Source organism: Seriola dumerili, unplaced genomic scaffold, assembly GCF_002260705.1.
Source record: "Seriola dumerili isolate Sdu_G_001 unplaced genomic scaffold, Sdu_1.0 BDQW01000052.1, whole genome shotgun sequence".
In the NCBI taxonomy this organism is placed as follows: domain Eukaryota; kingdom Metazoa; phylum Chordata; class Actinopteri; order Carangiformes; family Carangidae; genus Seriola; species Seriola dumerili.
In genome coordinates, this window is record NW_019174307.1 from 10,116,917 (window position 1) to 10,135,984 (window position 19,068).

At 39.8% G+C, this 19,068-nt stretch overlaps 1 protein-coding gene across 1 annotated transcript in view; it reads left to right on the forward strand.

Annotated features, from left to right (window-relative positions):
• Positions 1-19,068, forward strand: part of galnt13 (polypeptide N-acetylgalactosaminyltransferase 13) — a 37,770-nt gene that overhangs the window by 6,572 nt on the left and 12,130 nt on the right. Inside the window, exons 3-9 of the mRNA XM_022740901.1 lie at positions 6,270-6,438; positions 8,904-9,070; positions 9,597-9,804; positions 11,893-12,063; positions 12,775-12,892; positions 14,985-15,165; positions 16,887-17,026. Coding sequence (XP_022596622.1) covers positions 6,270-6,438; positions 8,904-9,070; positions 9,597-9,804; positions 11,893-12,063; positions 12,775-12,892; positions 14,985-15,165; positions 16,887-17,026 — 1,154 coding nt within the window. The remainder of the gene's footprint in view (positions 1-6,269; positions 6,439-8,903; positions 9,071-9,596; positions 9,805-11,892; positions 12,064-12,774; positions 12,893-14,984; positions 15,166-16,886; positions 17,027-19,068) is intronic.

A 19,068-nucleotide genomic window follows, 5' to 3' on the forward strand; every position in this document is an offset into this window, starting at 1 on the left:
CCCTGGTTTTGCCAGAATTACAGAAGCATTTTTGTAAGGTCACTCTATGGGTATTATTATTCAGTTATTGCTTGTGTACTCAAAACGTTACTGTTATATTTTAGATTAGATACAATAAAAAAAAAAGAAAGAAAAAGAAAATCATTAAAAATGCCACACAAGCTATTAACAAACATTTTAATACGTATATATTAGCATGAAGATTGAATTGCAGTCATGTTTCTGGCCACCTGACAACAACTCAACCCACAACCAACACTCACTTTCAGTGTAGCTCTGTCTTTAACTTACTTGCATTAACAGATTTTTTGGCCCCTTGGAGGCAGCACAAACAAGTTGTAAACACAACAAACACAACATTGTCATATAATTGCCTTATAAAGTTGTTATGGCGAGCTTGTTAGCACACAATTGCCTATTTACACATCCAGCAGACACATTAGCATTCAGTTGGAGTTGCGTTTCTGTCCACTTGATAAATGTAATTCTGATATTCACTCTGCATTCAGCTCTGTTTTGTGGTCCTCCTGAGAGAAATATCTGTCCCTTAAGCTACAAAACGCTCCACTGCGTTCCCAAAACGCCGAAAACAGCTGCCTGTGACATGTAGAACCGATGCTGATGATGATAGTAGTGAGACTGAACTAAAACGGCAAGTTGTGGGCATAAAACCAAAACAATGAGCTAAAAGATGCTGAAACGCTTCATAGATCGTTTTGTCTGTTTGCTGTTTGGTGCTGGGGTTTATAAGCTTGTAGGGGATTTATCAGAGCTTTTTTTTTTTTTAACTGGGAATGCCTGCATTCAGTGGTATGCCTGAGTTACTATGGGGCTGTTAAACCATAGAGAAATAAGATTAAATGTTAATATCAGTCATTTTGATTGATGCATGTTTAAAATGAATTCAAAGTCACTTAGCTTTGGGCTGACTTGCCCAAAGTTGCAGTATGATTTAATGGTTTGTAGTCAGTTTCTCCTCTATTGAATCTGTGTTGCACAAGGAGTCAGTGATCCCATGTTGGTCATTACCAGGTCGATAATGACCCTTTAAAGAATGTTTGTCATAAATTCCTGATAAGAGCAGGCACTTGACTCATGTCAGAGGTTTTCAGTTTGACCAGTCAACTTTATGGCCAGTCACTGCTGTCCATTGTGTTTACTTTGGATTTTACATTTGAAAGGATGTTGCATAGGCCACATGTAGGCACAGATTCTCGGCCACAGTGTAAACATATTCATTCCTCTGTTCTTTTTTGCACCACAGTCTGGTTAATTTAGTGTTTTGACGAAACCGCACAAGAGGAGTTTTGTTTTAAAAGTTTTGTTTTAAAAGTTTTGTTTCGAAGCGGTAACTCCAACAGTTTCGTAGTGCACTTCCATAAAGCTGGTGGATTTGGGAGACAGGTTAAAAAAAAGGAAAGCACAGTCCGAGATATCCTTACTTTAATCCCCAGTATATGTCAAGTTCCCAAAACACTGCATTGCAACTCAGAAGTGTCTTTTCATTATATGGGTTTCAAACATCTTTCAAACTCCACACAGACAGTTTGTATAGAAAACTTTCTGTTCCGTCTTTTCTCAATCTCAACCTGAGGTAACCCTGATGACATCGTCTGGGTTATTTTCTAAGACTTGAGCAAGCAAGCTCTCTTTAGAGCCACTTTAGATGTAATATGACAGTTTCCGCAGGCTGAGTAGCACTCATGATGAGTGACCTGACTCTTGTGTAAAATCACTTTAATATTAACACAGCTTAGAAAAATTCACCTGCTAAACTTTCCGATGAATCCTTCATAAGGTATTGATTTCCATCCACGACTGACTGTAGTGGGAATGTGTAAAAACTCGTCCTTCTCTTAGACATATTCTAGTTGCTTTTTTTTTTTTTTTTTTTTTTTTTTTTTTTAAAAGAGAGAGCACAAACCATGTATTACACTGGACCCAGATTGTGTTAACTACTACTGTTAACTATTAAATACTGTTAATCATCTTTAACTGTTAGCAGTTTTATCATTTTTAAGGAGAGCAGAGCAGTTTAACAACTTTCAATTGTGAAACTTCTTAAAAACTACCACTGGAATTTGTTTGTAAATAAACGTTAATTAATAATATAATAGATAGATAAAGAATAGATAAAGTTAATCAAAGTTACTCTAGTTGATCAATGCCATGTTTGGTCATTTGTTTAAATGGATGTTTTGGTGAAATACTGTGGTAAATGTTTCAGTACGTTTAGATTTTTCTCTGTATTTTAAAATAAAATGTTACAAAATGACCAGTTGATGGGTTTATAAAGATTAAATGAATTTGAATATTTTCATTATTTTCCACATTATGAATGTGATGAAAATCTTGCGAGCTGATAGAAGTATCGGGACACTCAGATGTCTTAGGCAGAAGCGTTTATTGAGGCTCAGTCGAGGAGAATAGAGATGAGCAATACAAGTTAACACTGTGTAATACCACCCAATTCTGAAGGTCATCTTCCTTACAGGGTGAACTCAAACCCATACAACACTTACTGCATATTAGAATAAGGATATTCTTCATGGGACCACAGCACCCATACATGTGAAGATTCCACTGGACAACAAATCCTAAACGTTATATAACCTAAGTCATGTTGTCTTTTTCGTGTAATACCTCTGTCCTCCTCACGGGAAGACTGTGTGCGTTACGTGACCCTGAAGGGCACCAGTATGACGACCGCTCCCTAGACCGGAGGCTCGGCCCATCATATCTTTACAACCTTGGTTGTTATGACAACTGCCATTGGGGACTGGGCCAGCTTGATTCTGTCAGTGTCTTCACAGCTATCCTTGAGACAGACAATGAAGTTTTGCTTTTCGGCAATACTTTTTATTACTAAGAAGTGACCTGTGGAAACACTGCCGAATAAATTTCCCTCAAAACATGAAGAAGTGAAAAATTCCTTCAGAATATATGAATAGTGTGTTTTCACGACCTGGTGGCAAAGCTTTTCCTGTAAAGTGAGATGAAAGTAGCTGGACGATGTTTGTTGCCAGGAGATGAAGAACTCAGAGCACAATTTGCATCCAGATTAGTGTCTGAGTCCACCTTGACGAGAGGAATCTTGAATCACGCGAACATGGATCAAAGCAGCTGGCAATCATAAAGACATTTCAATAGTGAAATAGCATAAAGCATAGACATGTTTTTTTTAGAGAGTTGTCCAAATGATGATCTTATACATACATGATGGACAAAGACACATGAAATCTCAGTGATCGTGTCTCAGAGGACTCATGACCTGTGAGTGTGAGGCGAACCTTTTCACTGTAATTGCTTGGGATAAAGCTGCAGGCAGGGACACTGAATTAGATTGATTGACCTGAGGACGGACAGAGCCACTGTTTTCTTCACAGATGATTGTGGCCATCTTTTTTATAATGAATCGTCTGTGTCAGGAGGAGATTGTGACGGGCTTGAAAAAACACCACAGAGAGTTTGTTTCCTATAGCTTCTCTGATCTGTGTGTTGCTAAACAAAATCAGATTTATTTAAATGTTTCTAGCCTTGATATTTAATCTGAGTGTTTGTATCATTTAATAGATGAACACTGAAACCTTTGGAAAGTACTTTGGCACAGTGGTGCTTTGTGCTAAATGCTAATGTCAGCATGCTAACATACTCACAATGACAATGCTAATATGTTGATGTCTAGCCGTTACAGTATTAACATTCACCATCTTAGTTTAGTTTCTGAGGGTTATGCAGATATTTAGTCATAAACCAAGGTATTGGATAAAATAAATGCAATTATTGACCTGGTGATGGTGCTAGGAGGGAAAAGTCAGGGGATCAACAAAGTGATTACAACTCGTCTTGTTAGGCCTGTGAACATTTGTACCAAATTATAGCAAAACATCCAAGAGTTGTTATTCAAATCTTTCACTCAAAACTACAAACATCAGCCTCATGATGACGCCGGAGGAAAAGTCAAAATCACCAGAATCGTTGGGATTCATCGTCTGGAAACCATGAATGTTGGTGCAAAATTCAATGGGGATCCATGTTATAGTTGTTGAGGTATTTCAGTCTGGACCGACACTGAGATTCCTAGAGCCACACTGTTAGCATGTCTATAAAGATAAAAAGGTATTTAGGGTGAAGAAGGAAAGATCAGTAGCTGAAGAAAACTAAAGTAGTCTCTGCAGATTCACTTCAGCAGAAATGGAAAACATCCTGTTTCATTTTTTACAAGGTTTATACAATGTTTAATGTGAACCATATTATTTCAACGTAGTATTCACAGTTATGTTCGGCTGTTGCGTTTATCACATCGGGGTTTATCCATGCTTGAAAAATATGAATTTGTCATTTTAGAAGCTTCAAATTGTAACAAAGAGATGAAATATTGTGCTGTGGTTTGCCTTGTTATTTCTAGGCCTGAGGACTGTCTCCTACAACATTCACAAAGTATTCTCTCTGATTGTTCTCATCTGACAGCACTGTTCCACATCTTATTCAGTGGTAATCCTTTTTTTATAGTCAGATTAAAATATGTATAATCTCGATTCTTTAAACGATGTGTAGGATTAGACTGTTATCTCATGGCGGTGCAAATAAATTGAAGCCGACTCAGACGGGTGTTGATGGTTTGCTGGATGTTTTGCTCGTACAAGATGTTTCCTGAACATTCCTGATCTGAGTTTTATCTGTATAGAGTGATTGGTTGGACAGGCTGAGCATGTGTTTGACAGATACTTTGTTCAATCATCCAGCTCAGCTCCCGAGCTGCGTCCATCAGATTTTAGGCCAGCGTCCAAATGGAGAGTGTCAGCAGCAACCATAAAGAAAAGAGCAGGAGGCTCTCAGTCCAGCCGACACCAGCCCGTCTGCGAGAGGGGTCGTACGGAATCCTCTTAACTTGGAGCTGTGCAGCTGATAGGGACTGTGCGCCCCCTTTTCATGAAAATCACTGCCTCTGCTCTGAGAGATTATTAGAGAGAGAGAGGGGGAGAGAGAGAGAGAGAGAGAGAGAGAGAGAGCACATTCATAAATCCATGGGAGGTTATTTACCTACGGTGAAAGGAGCGGGCTCTGTGCAGCAGCGACAACAAGAGCAGCAACGGCAGTGCTGATGTTTTGCAGGCATTTCACTGTAGGAACATGTAGCAAAAGAGACTGTAGCAACCGCAGCAAGGATTTTGCTTTCATACACCTTTTTTTCATCTATTAATACATTCTCCTAAATCTCGGAATTCAAAAAATCCTAATAGATTAAATTAAAATTAAATATAGCTGCCACACTGTACAGCGCTTAATACCCAGTCAGCTCAAGCCACAGCAACCAGGAGAGAGCTTAAGCAGAGCCCCTGCACTGTCTGTATTAAATGTCTTGCGCTGTTTTTCACATCCTCTGATGTGTGATGTAGCATTTTTTTTCCCCCCCAGACTGTAATAGTGCAAGTAAGAAAGCTATTACATTTTCTAGGTGTGTGATGTTATAAAGTGTAAGCAGACAATACCATACTCTTTATATGTTCACATCCCATACAGAAGCCTCTAGTGCAAAAAATGCTGTTAAAACGCAGAATACCAGTTTGGTACATGCACACTGATCTGGAAAATGATGTTTTGTGCTGTGGCTTTTTACAATTAGAGAAAATTACACTTTGCAGAACTCAGCCTGAAGAGAAAGATAATAAACCCTGCATGTGTGCATCTTACCAGGGCCAGATGCTATTAGTACAAAAGGGATCACTGACTGTTTCCTTTGTCATGGACTAATTTAGATTAGAAAAGATAATCTTTCCTGCTTAGAGCAGCAGATTGTATATTGCCATAAATTATCAAAGAAATAAATTTCTAACATATATTATGCATATCAAACTCCTGCACTGAACCTTCATTTATAGTCAAACCAGCACTATGTTTGTAATATATTGATTCAACTTGTGCACTTTTTCCACCTTTGAGTTCTTGAAAAACCACCACAACTCTTTTCTCTCCACTGGTAAGAACAGGGCGAACAGCCAACAGACTGAGGTCTGGGAGGTCAGTCAGTCCTCATTACTCTCAGTTCCATTAAGAGACGAGATGTAATTTGTAATTTAATTGGCTTTTATAACACAACAGTTCTTCTTGCATTGTTTTCCCATCAAGAAATAGTCTGTAAGTGATTTCTTTTACAATTTAGTTTGACATTAAGTGAGAAATAAAAAAAAAAAGAAAAAAAAAAAAAGCTAATGGTGGGTTTTCTATCTCATCAGATATCCTTGTGTTTTGCCTCTGTTCTGTTGCAGCAGTGATATCTCGGAGCCATGAGGGGCCAGGGGAGATGGGCAAGGCGGTGAACATCCCCAAGGACGAGCAGGAGAAGATGAAGGAGCTCTTTAAGATTAACCAGTTCAATCTGATGGCTAGTGACATGATTGCACTCAACAGGAGTCTGCCGGACGTGAGGTTGGATGGGTGCGTAAGCTTGGGTGTCTTCCAGATGCATGCTGGGACTCACTCTACTGACCCCTTTAACACCCCCCCCACACATACACACACACATACTGCACATCCACTTTCCAACAGACCAGTGTAACACTCAGTCCTCACCCTGCTCCTCCGCTGCCTGTAAACTTTGATACCGTTCATAATCATCACACATTGCAGGGGAGCTTGGTTTCCTCTGGGTTTTCAGTCATTAATGTGTGCAAACGTGTGTATGTCGGGTTCACTAGAAACTGCTCCAGTACTCAGACAAATTTATTCGATGGCTGAGCAAGGCAGCAGGGCTTCTTCATCTTATCAAAGGAGTCTCAGAAGGGTGACAGCGATAGTGATACAAGGTGCCGCTTTTGCAGATGAAATACTCCAAACTATCAAAGCAAAGTTATTCGGATGATTAAAATAAAATCTAAACTGAGTCCATTTGATGTCATTGGTATTAATAACAGCTCTAATTATGGGCGCCGTTTCAACGCAGAATCCATCAGAACCCTCAAGTGTGTACATTAGGGTTGACATTTGAATGGAAGTAGGGTTTTGTTTACTGTCATTCAAGATCCACTTGAGCACTTAATGAAAATCCAAGGAGCTATTTGTGTGAAACACGAGCACATTCATCTTGTGCTGCTGGTATGCACAGCCATCCGCCTCTCGTGGAGACATTATCCAAGTGATTCATGTTTGAATATTCCGAGTTCTCCACAGCACTTTCATTAAGTGGAAACCAAAGGCTCTGCCAGTCACATGAAAAATAGGCCACAAGAATGTCTTTTTTTTTTTTTTTTTTTTTTCCACACCTACGTAATACGCCTATACCAAGAAAATGCCAACTCAAGATGTTCTGCAGTGTGTGGAGAGGCAAATATAAAGATCCTTTTTGCCTGCATAGTGCAAAAGAAGACCAATATTACTAAGAAAAAGTGAATGTTCAGCTGATTGCAACTCCTCCAGTTTGGTCCATTATGGCTCCATCCTCTTCTCAATATAAATATTACAGCAGCTTTATTACAGAAGACAGCTTAGCCTTGCAAAACTTCACCAGCCGTGTGGTGTAAATTATCCAGAGCCTTGCAGAATTGCTAGTCGTTGCCTCTGCAGGGCGATAACATTTTGTCTTGAAGGCAACCTCCTGGCCTAGTTGTGTAAGTCACTGCTGTCTCTTTGAATAGACAGGACTGAACTAGCAAAGCTGTCTGCTGCGATGGCTGCTTTCACCCTCCGTCACCTCCCACCATTCCTCCTCCTGCCATGCAGGCCGCTCTGGCCGTCCACATCCTCCTCCTCCTCCTCCTCCTCCTCCTCCTCTGTAACGCAGCTCATTCTTTATTCAACATCACCCACTACAGCGCCGTCCCAAGTTTGCCACATTGTCACTCTTTGGCTTTCACAGACATCCCATCAACCCAAGGGCATGCTGACATAGCTGTCAAAGCTGGTTTTGCTTTTTCTACTTTCTTTGGAGATATTTGTCAGTAAATCTCCTATGACAATGTTTTTGCAGTGGCGGCAGCATTGGGTAGCAGCATGATACACTCTGATTCTGTTCTCAGACGCTTTTCATACAAGATAATGAGCTGCAGGAATAGACAACCACTGTGACTGCAGCTGGAATCCAACACTATAGTTTTAGCCTGGGTAAGTTAGAATTGGTTAGGTTTAAGTATAAGGATACGAATTGTTACATTATGGTATTAGATTAGATGCGAATGAGTTTAGTTTTGCTGCCACTAATGATTATTTTTATTGTCAGTTTATTTTTTCGAAGAATCAGTGACACATTTTGTCGATAAAATGTCAAAATGGTGGTTATTCAAAACATCTATATTCAATTTACAGTTATATTAAACATGTGAGAAACTCTATTCAGAAAATGTTTGGGATTCTGCTCAATTAAAGGATGAATGCATGACCAAAAATTTCATTATTCATTATTTACTTTTGAAATAATTGTTATTTGTAACAATCTGTTTTTCATGAAGTCTAAAAAAAATGGTTGCCAAGCCAGGGATCGGGACCCTGACAAGGGGCCCTGAGATGAATCTAAGGGGATACCAAATGATACTTATAAGTAAATATGATAAATAATACATAATAAAAAATATCTTTTCTCTCTTGCTCTTTTTTTTTTTATTTGTCTCTAATCTTTTTATCTTTTGTGAAATACTTCAAAGTTGTAACCCTGCAGGCCTCTGAAAATTGTTGAGAAGGGAAAATAACTCTTTGATTTTAACTGCTCACATTTTCAGGTCATAAATAGACACAGATTTATTATAAGAGATCTGAAACTGCTTCACGCCTGTAGCTCACGGTCATTGCATAATCACACCTCATGTAACTTTACTTTCTTCACTTCTGCTTTACCAAGTTAGCGACCGCTGTAGCCGAAGCTAATGGGGATCCGAATAAAGAATTCTAAGTTCCTTTTATTGTTCCATCAGCTGTAAGACCAAGGTGTACCCAGACGACCTGCCCAACACCAGCATCGTCATCGTGTTTCACAACGAGGCGTGGAGCACCCTGCTGCGGACTGTTCACAGTGTCATCAACCGCTCTCCCAGACATTTGCTTGTGGAGATCGTGCTAGTCGACGATGCCAGCGAGCGAGGTTGGTAGCACACACAGTGGCTAACAAGCGGCTCACAGAACGCACAGTGTCTGATGTCTGACACACTCACAGGTTTAACTCTGTAATCAAAGATACAGGATGTAGATTTTGAAGTAAAGGCTGACGATCATGTGAACACAGTAATCAGTGTGGAGACAAAACTCACTGAGTGTAGCTTTTTACCTCAGCAACAGGGGCAGTATTGACGACAATAAATGCACCAACTCAACTGAAATGTACGGCTGCAACTAACAATTGTTTTTGTTATTGTGGTTTTAATCTGTACATTATTTTCATCATTTATCAATTAACAGTTTTTAAATTAAGCCAGAAATTACTGATGACAATCAGTTAATTGTTTCATCTGAAATACTACTAATAATAGTAGTAATAATAGAAAAAATGCTAATCAGAATTCCCCGCAGCCCAAGCTGACATATTTAAATGTTTTGTTTTGTCTGACCAGTTGTTCCAGCTCTTACTCTGCAGGCAAACGTTTGCTGGAGTGTATGCTCTTCTGTTTCAGACTTCCTGAAGAAGAAGCTGGAGAACTACGTGCGGACCCTGGAGGTGCCAGTGAGGATCCTGAGGATGGAGCAGCGCTCGGGTCTAATCAGAGCCAGGTTGAGGGGCGCGGCTGCCACCAAAGGTCAGGTCATCACCTTCCTGGACGCTCACTGTGAGTGTACCATCGGCTGGCTGGAGCCCCTGCTGGCCCGCATCAAAGAGGACAGGTAGGAGACGAAATGGACCAGGATGAATTTGTTAAAGTTAATGCTGATATTTAATGCACTAATATAACACCATGAACATATTGTACGTTTTAGGAGCAGTGCACTGCGGTACTTCAGAGCGTCTCATTGTCAATCAGTGTAAATCTTTTTTGCCTACTCAGGTTTGAAACTTGCTTTACTAACACTGGTATTATCACATTTCACTTAAGTTGCATCATTGGCTGCTTGAACCGAAGCTCTAACTGAATACTGATGGGACAGCAAACTATCGGTTATGAATACACTGTTTGAGCCTGACACAGCTTATAGGAGACGATAATCATTTTTGCATTGTCTGCTTCTGCTGCTGCCTGACAAGAAAAGCTAGTTCCAGTTACTGTAGTTGTCTCTGTGTTAACTCTGCTACAAATGATGCTCGTAGAGGTTAGAAGAGTCATGATCAAAGTGGACAAGGACATGTCTTTTCGCTTCAACAGATACATGTTTGGGGACAAATGTGACATGGCTGAGGAGGAGATCTTTCTGTTTTTTGTTATCTTTTCTTCAGCTTGCAGTGTTTATTAAACCAGATGTGTTCATTTAAAGTGACAAGGTGTTTACATGGTTGCTGTTATTCATCAGAACGTTAAACTGTTATCGGCTGTGTGTGTGTTTCTGTTCGTGTATGTGTGAGTGACATGAACGGATGGACGGATTTATAATGATTCTCTTGCAATCCATCTCTTATCTGAGGTCAGACACATTTATTTTCCCCCAGGAAGAAATTGGTATCATATGGCTCAGAATATTATGTTAAGGAGCCATTACACTTTTACTGAATGCTGCTGCACATGTATTGATGTCTATAATTCTGGGCAGAGACTGATGAGATGGTGCAGAGAGTAAACCACATGTTCCCTACAAATTCATGTGATTGATGTTACAGGTAGCTTTGTTAAATAAAACGAAGATTGATTTAGATTTGTGATATTTTATCCAATCTATCTCTATATATATATATCAAGTGTTCAATGCGATAAATTGTGTTCCACTGAAGGAAAAAAAAGGCTTCACTTCACACCTTTAATCCTCATGTTGTTAGTTTCAATTACAACGCACCTCAAATCATTGATGTGGAAAACAGCATTTTGTAGAATAACAAGATGGTATTGTATTATTATCAGAAATGTCACTAAAATCCAGTAGGCAACAGTATTGAATAATACCCAGCCCTACTATGACGGTAGTTGGAACTACTTGTAGATTTTGACACCTTGCAATGAATATATAATTTATGAAGGACATAGTCTTCAGTCTATTTTTTAATTTGAGGAATCTGGGAATTAAATAAAGACACTCTTTTGCCCATGGCCACCCCATGAGAAAGTACATGTTTTTTTCTTGCAAACATTACTTGTATGATTTTACCTTTTGCTCATCAGCCACTGCACTGTACATTTATTGAGACTAAGTGCTTTGATGACAAAGCAGAAGCTATCAGTTTTCTGGACACCGCGGCATGAAAATGCTAAGCAAATGTTGATTTTGTGGGTTTTTTTCAACATTTTGATAACTGCTGAATTTTTGAGTCATTTAATCAACTAAAAATGCCAAATATTTGCTGTTTTCAGATTCTTAGACATGATGGTTTAATGCTTGCATTGCAAACTGAATATCTTTGCTTTTTGAACAGTTGGTTGGAGAAAACAGCAACATTAGACATCTGAAGACACTGACTTCATTATTTTCATAGACTAAATGATAACCAATTAATTAAAAAGTGAGTGATTGCAACGTGAAATGATTAGTTTTTAAAAAAGGATCAAAAATGAAAACAGTAATTAGTTGCAGGCATAGTGTGGTTTCATTGGACAGTTAGTTCCTTCTGTTACTTGAGAAAGAAACCGTAAAAAACCAGAACCTGATTTGTTCACATTCAGAGAGTACTTATTTGCTTGGATGTTAAAACACAGAGAAAATAGTCATTTGCCACCTCACCTTTCCACATGATGTTTTACATTTGTTAAATCATTACATGTTCTAGTGCAAGGCTTCACAAATGTTGTATCCGAACACTGAAGCTTACACTTCATTACTCGTGTCTTTCAGGACAGCGGTGGTGTGCCCCATCATCGATGTCATCAGCGACGAGACGTTCGAGTACATGGCAGGCTCAGATATGACTTATGGCGGATTCAACTGGAAGCTGAATTTCCGCTGGTACCCTGTTCCCCAGCGGGAGATGGATCGACGCAAAGGGGACAGAACACTTCCTGTCAGGTACACACAGACAATCTCGCTCCCACTTCTGAAGCTAAATCTAGATCATCTTTGAGGGGAACTGACTTCCCACTTAAGTAATGTTTTTGATTAAGAATTAACATAAAGATGCCAGATTACACATGAAAAGAAAAGAAGCTTTTTATAAGTTCAAGCAGATGTTAGTTCTCTGTTTTTCATCTGAGCTGAGAATGGATTTATCTGTCATGGCAGCAGACTACAGAAAAAACATGGTTATTTAAATTTCTTATTCTCTTATGAAAATTGCCATTTTTATCTGCAGATAGAAATAGATCTTTTTCCTTTGTGTATCCCACTGATGCAAACAACTGCATAAATAGCATATACATGGCAGTGGTTGTGCTCTGCTGCAGTCTGTGTGTGTATGAGCTCAAAATAGACAAATAGAAACTCTGCTCACACTTGCACTTTTTGAATTCACAAAACTGGATACAATTTGTCGCCTGCATGCAAATCCTAGCAACAAACACTATTCTTAATTTAGACTTCAACATAGAATTAATTAAAAGATAAGAGTAATTACCCCTCTAAGGCTTTGTATGAAATTGTCAAACAAATTGGTCTTTTATTATACTCTAAATGTTCCTCAGAGTGACACTAAGATACTAATAAATACAGCAGGAGGAGAGGTAATATTACAAAAGAATTTTTATGGTTTTTGTCTTCATTTATTTTGTGTGTCTCTTTCAGGACCCCCACCATGGCAGGAGGATTGTTCTCTATAGACAAAACATACTTTGAAGAAATAGGAAGCTATGATCCGGGGATGGATATCTGGGGAGGAGAGAACCTGGAAATGTCTTTCAGAGTAAGTGACTGACAAAGAGGAGGGTGGTTTACAGTAGTTGGTTTGTGTTAGTGGGTATGTACACATACAATTCCCTTAATTATATCTGTGTGTCCCTCTCTCTTTTCTCTGAGCTATTTGACAAGCATCTGCACATGCACAACAAAGCTCTGATTATACTGTGTACAGATCTGTCAAACCACAGCATTTAACTGCACTTGACTCCGCAAACACTGACTATACGCTTACACCACACCTTTACAGCTGCTTATTTATGCAATTATCCAATCAGCCAATCGTGTGGCAGCAGTGCAATGCATAATATCATGCAGATACAGGTCAGGGGCTTCAGTTAATGTTCACGTCAAGCATCGGAATGTGGGGAAAAAATGTGATCTCAGTGGCATGATTGTTCGTGCCAGACGGGCTGGTTTGAGTATTACTGAAACTGCTGATCTCCTGGGATTTTCACGCTCAAGAGATTTTACTCTGAATGGTGCCAAAAACAAAAAAAGATCAGCAAAAGTGAGCAGCAGTTCCGTGGACGGAAACACCTTGTTGATGAGAGAGGTCAGAGGAAGAATGGTCAGACTGGTTGGAGCAGACAGAAAGGCTACGGTAATGTGCAGAATGTGGACGGGCTACAACAGCTGAAGACCACGTCAGGTTCTGCTCCTGCCAGCCAAGAGCAGAGATCTGAGGCTGCAGTGGACACAGGCTCACCAAGACTTGAATGGAAAAATTGTAGCCTGGATTGATGAATCTGGATTTCTGCTGAGGCACGCAGATGGTAGGGTGAACATTGAACATGCCAGGTGTGGGGAATGTTTTCTCGGCACGCTTTGGGTCCCTAAATACCAATCAATAATTGTTTCCTATGTGAGTATTCTTGCTGACCATGCGTGTCCCTTAATGGCCACAATTTATTTCATCTTCCAATGGCTACTTCCAGAATGATAATGCACCATCTCAAACCGGTTTCATGAACATGACGATGAGTTCAGTGGCCTCCCCAGTCATCAGAGTTCAATACAATAGAACACCTTTGGGATGTGGTAGAGCGGGGTATTTGCAGCATGAATCTGCAGCTGACAAATCTGCAGAAATGATCTTATGCAGTCGTGTCAACATGGAGCAGAATCTCAACGGATTGTTTCTAACATCTCGTGGAATCAATGCCACAAAGAACACAAGTATTTTTTTTAGATTTAGTTGAATCTGCTTTTATTTCTGTTTCACTTTTAAATGAATCCTTTAATACTCCAGAATATGGTTAGAATGCCTCATAATGTTCAGAAATGTTTTTTTATACTAAATGTTTGTTGGAAAGATGGAAGTGATTTAATAATAGCAAAAACAAAGTGTCATTTCAAAGTGATTGATATGCAGCATCACCTGTGGCTGAAAGAAAATGACTCATGCATAAAAAGCACAAGAAGAGTCTAAAGTGCAAGCAGCTCTGTGAGGCTGGACTGGTAAATGTTAAAATCATCTTGCTAACATTTGTTAATTAATAACAAAGCACAGCTAAGACTAATGGGAGTGCTCTTAGTTTTAGAGGTCTATGGTTAAAAAGTGATGGAGAAATTAAAATTTGTCCTGATGATGGTGCTAAAAGTGAAGGGATCGCCAGAGTTAGAGAAGTGCTAAGCTAATAGAGACTTGCAGCTTTAATTGCAGGTTGTAATGCAACAAAATGGGGGGAAAAGACCAAGTGGGATGAACACTTTCAATGCGGCACTGTAAAAACTGTGAATATTACACCTGAGTTGGTTTTTAGTATTTGCCTGCGCAGGCTATGTGGTTTTGCTCTGATGCTGTGTCAAAGCAGCGTCAAAGCAGCGTCTCTGCTGCAGCGTCCAGTGACTAACAATAAAGCAGCCTCTTGTTTCCTTGCTCCTCCTGGAAAGCCACACTGCTCTCAAAATTGTGAGAGAAAAATGTTCTTATTGGTGGCAGATTTAATCACTTCCTTTGTCACCTGAGCATCAAGGAGTGATTAACAATCAGTTAAGAGAACTGCCATGCACCTGATGTTTTGTAAGTTTGTGTTGAGTGTATTTGTTTGCTTTCTTGCCACGTACTATATAAATTTAACTTCATGTGCCTGCAGATCTGGCAGTGCGGTGGCTCTTTGGAAATCGTGACATGTTCCCATGTGGGCCATGTTTTCCGGAAGGCCACCCCATACAGCTTCCCCGGAGGAACGGGCCAAGTCATCAACAAGAACAACAGGCGCCTGGCCGAAGTGTGGATGGACGATTTCAAAGACTTCTTCTATATCATATCACCAGGTACAGAGCAATGAAACTGCCTCTGTCTGACTGCATGTTCCTGCCACGGGGATAGCAGAGTCGCACATTGAGGACGGTGCTAAAATGGCATAAATTCTTCATGTTTTAAAAGTTTCAGGGCATATACAGTAGAGTTGAGCCGGGAATTTAATAGATGTTTTATTCATTGTGCACCGCTGTTCCAAAGCAGATATGAACAATCCTCATTACAAAACTCCTCTGTGCTACTTCTGTGCTGGCCATTACATTTAGCAAATTGTGAAAAGGAAAGACTTGCCAGCTCTCCTTTATTCTGTTCTTGTCTTTTCTTGTCTTTTTTTATTCTTACTCATTTAAGAATTCTCCTTTTTACTTTGTCTGACATAGGAATTTACTGCTGCTTTTGTCATTCGCAAAGTGGAATTAATTAGTTCCTACTTTCAGTCACATTCTTAGTGTTTTCCTGAACTTGGTTTTCTCTCCAACAGAGCTCAAACACACACGGACAAACTAGAACAATACGACTATGCAGACAGAGGGATGAGTAGCCCTCCCATCTGTCGACTTAGTAATGTGATTACCCTTTAGCAGACGGCCGTGCTCCGGAAATCTCTGGTTAAGTGTTTTAGATGCCAGCCAACCTATAAGGGATCATCCGTAATCTGCCGATGTTATGGCACAAATTGCGACCTTCCCCTCCACTCAGTCAGACGGGGATTCTCCACGGGGCAAGTGTGCAGACAGAGCTGGTTTTGTGATGGATGAGTCTAACTGTGTGCTGTGGCCCTGCAATGACTGTCTTTTCCTCCAGGACATTAGGGAGAATGATCTGGGCCACGCTGCTGCCAGACCTCACTTATTGGCACAGAAGAACACAGTATGATGCTCAGGCTGAGTTTGGGAGTGGCACCGAGTGATCCTATTAAAAGTGCATCTCCCTCCTCATCCCTCCTCTGCACTGGTGATTTCAAGATCAAAGAGGCTATTCATCATCTGCAACATGTGATGCTCAGACCCTGCAGAGAGAGAAAAGGGGAAATAGAGAGCCAGGGGAGGAAGAACGGCCTTCAGCTCATTGCTTTTATCTGCCAACTTGAAATTTCTATTTCCCAGATTAAAGTGTAAGACGTTGTTAGTATTAGAGAAGGTTCTGTTTGCGTTGCGTACCTTGCGTTTGATGGATAAATATACAGCGCTGCTTACATGTTGGCTGGTTTTTGAAAATTGTACTCTATTTTCTCTCATTGCAATCGTGTTCTTTCATGATAAATTACCCCCCTGCATCTATGTACATGCAAGCTTTGAGTCCTCAAGAGGCACTCTGGGGAGAAACCATCTGCCTAATGTGTTTGTAAGTGTATGTGCCCAGTCGCGGCCTTGTCCTTCCTCAGTGTTCAGTTTCACTAAGGCCGATGCATCTTGCAGTTTCCATACCGTTAAAGTAACATACTTAATGACAAATGTATTACGCATCAATATACCATTTGTATGAATAGGATATGACTTTCCATCAAAACATTTCATAGAAAATCCTTCCACTGATGTCCCATATACACAGCCCATGTTTTCAGGTAAGGATGCGAGCTGATTCTTTATAAAGGGTCCCTCTGGTGTTTAGTTTTGGTGGTGCAGGAAAACAGGACAAAAAAAAAAAAAAAAAAAGTAAATACAAAGGTGAGTACTGACTGATGATGTGCAGCGATACATAAGTCAGAATCCTTGTCTCTGTATTTCGTCTGCAGGTGTGATGCGGGTGGACTACGGAGACGTTTCTTCCCGTAAAGCCCTCCGCGAGGCCTTGAAGTGCAAACCGTTCTCCTGGTATCTAGAAAACATCTACCCAGACTCCCAGATCCCAAGAAGATACTACTCACTTGGTGAAGTATGAGCTTTCATGTATTCTGATCTCCCATAATGCAGCAGATACGCTGTGGGTCGCTCCATCTGCATTCAGTCAGATATGTCCTTGTGTTTTCAGAAAGACAATATTGCTGCGAGATAAAGCTGAAAATCTCAGAATCCAGCAAAGGCTGAACGAAATAAGATAAAAAAAAAAAAAAAACATCCCCAGCTGTTCGCATTGAACACGCGTGATAAAGAAAAATATGCTCATGCAGTTGGTATTGATCCTAATCACATGTTTACACAGCTAAGGTGTGCATGGTAGGGAGGTGAGATTAGGCTTGTGTATACATTCTACACTGTCTGGTGGGACAGTTTTGTATTGTACAAGAGCTAAAATGAATTTTAAAACATAATTTTGTTTCCCTGTGATATAAATATATTAAAACTGTTAGAAAATTTTTCATAAGATGATTAGAGCAGAAATGGAACTACAAAGTAGTCCCCTTAGAAATTAAAAAGGGCATTGTGGGAGCTGTGTGATAATTTGCAGCTAAGGCGTGAGAATTCATAGTTAATTGTTTTCAAGATAACAGAAGTTTAAGTTCCTTTTGTTAGAGAGTTCCTACTCACATGGGAAAAAGAAGATTTTTTTTTTTTAAGTGGCCTGACTTTGCCTCTTGATGCCCACGGCTCCCGTGCTGACAGCAGTGCAGCACGGGGTAAAGTCAGAGCTGACATCCAGTGTGCTGTCAGTACAATAGATAGAGGCCATTTAAAAAGCAATGTCAGTTGAAGGACTAATGGTGAATGAGCTTGTAATCCTTCAGCATTCATACTGCTGAGCATGAGTGGATATTTTCATCCGTGCTGTTCTGCTGTACTGCAGTACCAGCTCTCTGTTTAGCTACTGCAGCACCTCAGCTCCACCGGACTTCCTGTGAGTGATTCTCAGCCTCTGTAGCACCGTCAGCCTCTCTCTTTAACAGCTGGAACCATTAGGGTTTATATCACTTAATTATGAGCGCCGTTCTGTTCCTGCATGATAGGCATAATAAGTTGCTTAGGCAACATATAGAGCCAGCACAGCTTTAGCTCTGTGGATGTATGAGCTCACGAGACAGCTGAGTTGACTATAAAGTTAGAAGGAGCTGTGATAACGGTGGTTACTCAGAACTGTTCTGGCGTTATTACTTATCTGTTTGAGCTTGTGAAGTGAAGTAGGAGAAATAGAAGTTGGATTAACAAAGAGTTAATTTAAGTTGGTGACACAGTATCTGTCATATACATACATGAGTTTAGCTAAAACCCTTTAAGTTCTTACAGTATCAGTGGACACAGAAACACATGGCGATAAACCTGCACTTTTCACCATCACTGTTTGGACATTGAACATCAGTCATGGTTGACTTTAGTAATGGGGAAAAACAGTTCTGACAGTCGCTTGGGTTTTTCTGTGACGAACTCTTCCTCAGCATCAGCAGCGTTTGCATGTCATGCAGTAAGGTGATGTCATCGGGTTGGTTAAAGTGAAGCCAGCTAGAACAGATATAACATTTGTAAAAGCAGGGCTGCAACGAATGATCACTTTCATTATCGATTAATCTCTCAGTTGCTTAGTTAAAAAAAATCACGTCGTCGAAAAAAGGTCAGAAAATAGTCAGAAATGCACTTAATAATTTACCAGAGCCCAATGTAATGTTTTCAAATTACGTGTCTTCTTTGACAAGCGGTTCAAACCCCAGAGATTTGAGATATGTTTCCTATAACTAACACACAGGATCCAAAAAATGTTTACATGAAAAAAAAACTTACTAATATTAACTGATTGTCCAACTAAATTTCTCTTGATCAACTAGTCCATTAACAAGTTAATTGTTTCCTAAATTATAATAGAAACAATTGCATTAAAGAAGAGGACAGTTGTAAACATGAGGTAACATAAAAAAAAGGGGTGTAGAAAAGATAATGCATTTTTAATGACAAATATTGAGCAGAGTCTGCATAGCTTGTTTTTGAGAATGAAAATTTTACATCACACATATTTGTTTTGTTGGTAGAACATGTAGCCTGGGGTGCTGA